The 3,407-nt window shown below is 41.3% G+C and overlaps 1 protein-coding gene across 1 annotated transcript; it reads left to right on the top strand.

Moving 5' to 3' along the window:
* Nucleotides 866–1,665, top strand: LOC8080960. Its single transcript, XM_002439334.2, has one exon. It carries the CDS (start codon nt 986–988, stop codon nt 1,286–1,288), a length of 303 nt encoding a protein of 100 aa, XP_002439379.1. The 5' UTR covers nt 866–985; the 3' UTR covers nt 1,289–1,665.

Genomic DNA, 3,407 nt, shown 5'->3' on the forward strand with positions numbered 1-3,407 from the left:
CTACCTGAACCCCCTGAGCAAGCTGAACGTCACCATTAGCGCACTAACTAACTGTCTCCGCTGGCACTGCCGTATCAGTGCGGCGAACGGACGGATGTCTCCCAATCATTGCACTAATCTAATCACACCACCAAAATTCTTCCTAATGACCTGAAACCGGACGCCTAACTCACTGGACGGCTATAGTACGCATACGTCATGGATCATACTAATAAACAACACACAGGATGATTTTATTATTTGCATATGGTTTACATTTTCTGTGGATGAACTTTGGTTTGTTGCAAAGACAAAACTAGTAGAGTAGTAGTTAGAGCCTCTTTGGACTCTCCTCCCTTACTCCGGCTTCGGATCTAGCTCCACCTCTTCACGAGGAGCTCTATCAAACATTTTGTAAGAAGTCGTTCTTTGATGAAAAATAGAGATATTAGAGCTGTTTTGACTTCTCCAAAGAAGCCAAAGAAGCTTATTAGGAGGAACGCCGTTAAACACCAGCTTACTTATATCTAGTTTGAATGAATGAAGCAAGTAGGAATATGTATGGATTTCACAAAGACTATCGTAGAGCTACTACAATTCTGCTGTTACTACCATTTTGGCTTTTGCCCAAAATTTCCTGCACATTTTCTCACCTGTAAAAATGTAAGATGAACTGAACCACATGCTAAATTTCAAGCAGTGAGAAGAAATGCATGATTGTTTGGTTTTGGTGGAACGACGAGGACAGAATCGTCATTCGTCAGTTGGAAGCTCCCCCATGTCGGCCTCCCGATAACGAGCCGTCGCAGTCACGTGGGCCCGGGTCGTGGGCCCTGCCTGGCGCTGGCGGCCTATATCAACGCCCTTCCCGTTCCGGACCAGCCCACCTCGCCATCTTCACTTCACCCGATTCCTCCTCCTCCTCCTCATCGTCTTCGCCTCACCTGCGCCACAACTGCCAAGCAAAGCTCCTCTGCTCCTGTCCCTCTTCCTCCTCCTCCGTCCCATGGAGCTCGCAGCGTCCGCTTCCACCTCCGTCTGCTCGGCGGCGTACCACCACCTCTCGGCCGCCGACGCTGCGGCTGCCGACCGCGGTGGCGACAGTAGTAGCGGCGCGCAGGGGGAGACGACGACGACGCGGCTCGAACGGCGGCGGAGGACGAAGCGCGCCGGCGGCGGCGGCGGTGGCTGCGCGGGGCTCCGGCGGCGGTGCTACGCGGTGCTCAAGCAGCAGCGGACGCGGCTCTACATCCTCCGCCGGTGCGTCACCATGCTGCTCTGCTGGCACGAGCACGACCTGTCAGACTGACCGTGGGCCGGGCCGGGCCCCCTTTCCGCGCTCCATCTGTTTCTTGTGTAGGGTAGGGATCATGCCGGCCTGTGAAAATGATCAAATGCCGGTGGAATCTGGGTTTTTTTTTTTCCTTCAGTTTTTTTGGTGTGTATTTGGGCATGAATGAACAGCGCAAATATATATGGCAGATTTCTGATTCGAAGAAACTGCAATCGATCCGTATGTGTCATGCATGTCCGATCCTCTGTAAATAAATCCCCTTGTGCACTTCACCGGAGCTGCAATGGCTATGCCTGTCAGCACATGTCTTAATTTGTTGATGAGGGATTGCACAAGAAACTCTGCATTTCCTTGTGAGTTGTGACTCCCGTTTGGAAAACAAGTTTTTGGAAGGGCGATGTTTTGACAATCAAATTGTCAAATTGAGGCTGATCCCATATTTATATTTGCGAGACGATAAAAAACCATATGTAGAATGTAAAATTTAATCAGAGTTCGGATGGAGTAAATATAACTTTGAAAAAAAAAACATCTAGTGGAAAACCAACTTTGGGATAAGCTGGTTTTGTATGTCAAGATGATGGAAAAACATATATTGCACATCCAAATCGGAGTTCAGACGAAGAAATTACGCACTTGGTATCTAAACACAATCCAACAAAACCCTAGTAGCATCCTCAACCCGACAAAGTCTCTCTGAAAGTTTTGATGGCTCATTTGCTAGTTTACCCGAAAATTAGCCGTTCTAGTTTTACGGTCTACAACATGAAATCGTATTGGTTATCCACTAAGTTTTTCGGTCTACAACATGAAACCGTTGGAAAAATGTGTGTATTTACTGTTTACTGGTTTGCTCACAAACCTTGCAACTTGTCACCATGAAAGTGTATTAGTTATCCACTAAGTTTTTTGGTCCATTTTTGTGATTTGTGCATTCTAGCGCTTTAGGTATGGAACCGATATTCACATGTCAACAGGCAACAAAAGGTTTACCACATTTTTTATTAGGAGCACTGGCTTAGTTCTTTCCAGGGAACTAGACTAGGAAACAACATAACTAGTGCAATTAGAAAATGATATATATTGCAGAGAAATGTCCTAAAGATAGATTGGGACAGTGGAAAATCAAAATAAAAACATTTACAAATGTTGAAAATGTATCTAGAAGCTTCTATAAATTAGATTTAGCTTTAGACAATTGAAAAAAAAATTGCAAACAAAAAACCTCAAAACATTCTAATTAGTGTCTAAATGTGTTTCAGAAACCTTTCATAATAAAAAGAAAGAGATGCAACCAACATGAATGCAACATATATTAATGTTAAAGGAATCCATACTGTTGCATCTCGTGTTTTAGTTTTGGATTTTTTTTAAAGACATGTTTTGACATTAATTAGACTGTTTTTTAAAGACATGTTTTTACATACTCTCTACCCTCTTTTTAGACCAACGAACAGGTTGGGATTTCCTTGTCAGAAAAAGGAAACAACATAACTAGTGCAATTAGAAAATGATATAGATTGCAGAGAAATATCCTAAAGATAGATTGGGACCGTGAAAACTCAAAATAAAAACATTTACAAATGTTGAAAATGAATCTAGAAGCTTCTATAAATTAGATTTAGCTTTAGACAATTGGAAAAAAAAATACTTGGCAACAAAAAAATCAAAACATTGTAATTAGTGTTTAAACATGTTTCGGAAACCTTTCATAATAAAAAGAAAAAGATGCAACCAACATGAATGCAACATATATTAACGTTAAAGGAATCCATACTGGTTGCATCTCGTGTTTTAATTGTGGATTTTTTAAAGACATGTTTAGACATTGATTAGATTGTTTTAGACAATTTTCAAATTTTTGGATAGTTTTTCTCATTCTCTTTAGGATGAATCTATTCTATGGGAGCCTCTAGATATATTTTCATGGTCTTTAAATATTTTATTTGAATTTATCATATGTTACTATTCTCTAATGATTTGTCTTGAGACTTCTATAGGCTTAGAGAGATTTTTCTTTTTAGTTTACAAACCTCATTTAGGTGTTTACTTGAATTTTCCAGTTACAAAATTATCAAACCACCTTGAAAATCACAATGGGACCAGTAAGTTAACTTGAACCAATTTGACTTGA

This window comes from Sorghum bicolor, chromosome 9, assembly GCF_000003195.3.
Source record: "Sorghum bicolor cultivar BTx623 chromosome 9, Sorghum_bicolor_NCBIv3, whole genome shotgun sequence".
Lineage (NCBI taxonomy): Eukaryota > Viridiplantae > Streptophyta > Magnoliopsida > Poales > Poaceae > Sorghum > Sorghum bicolor.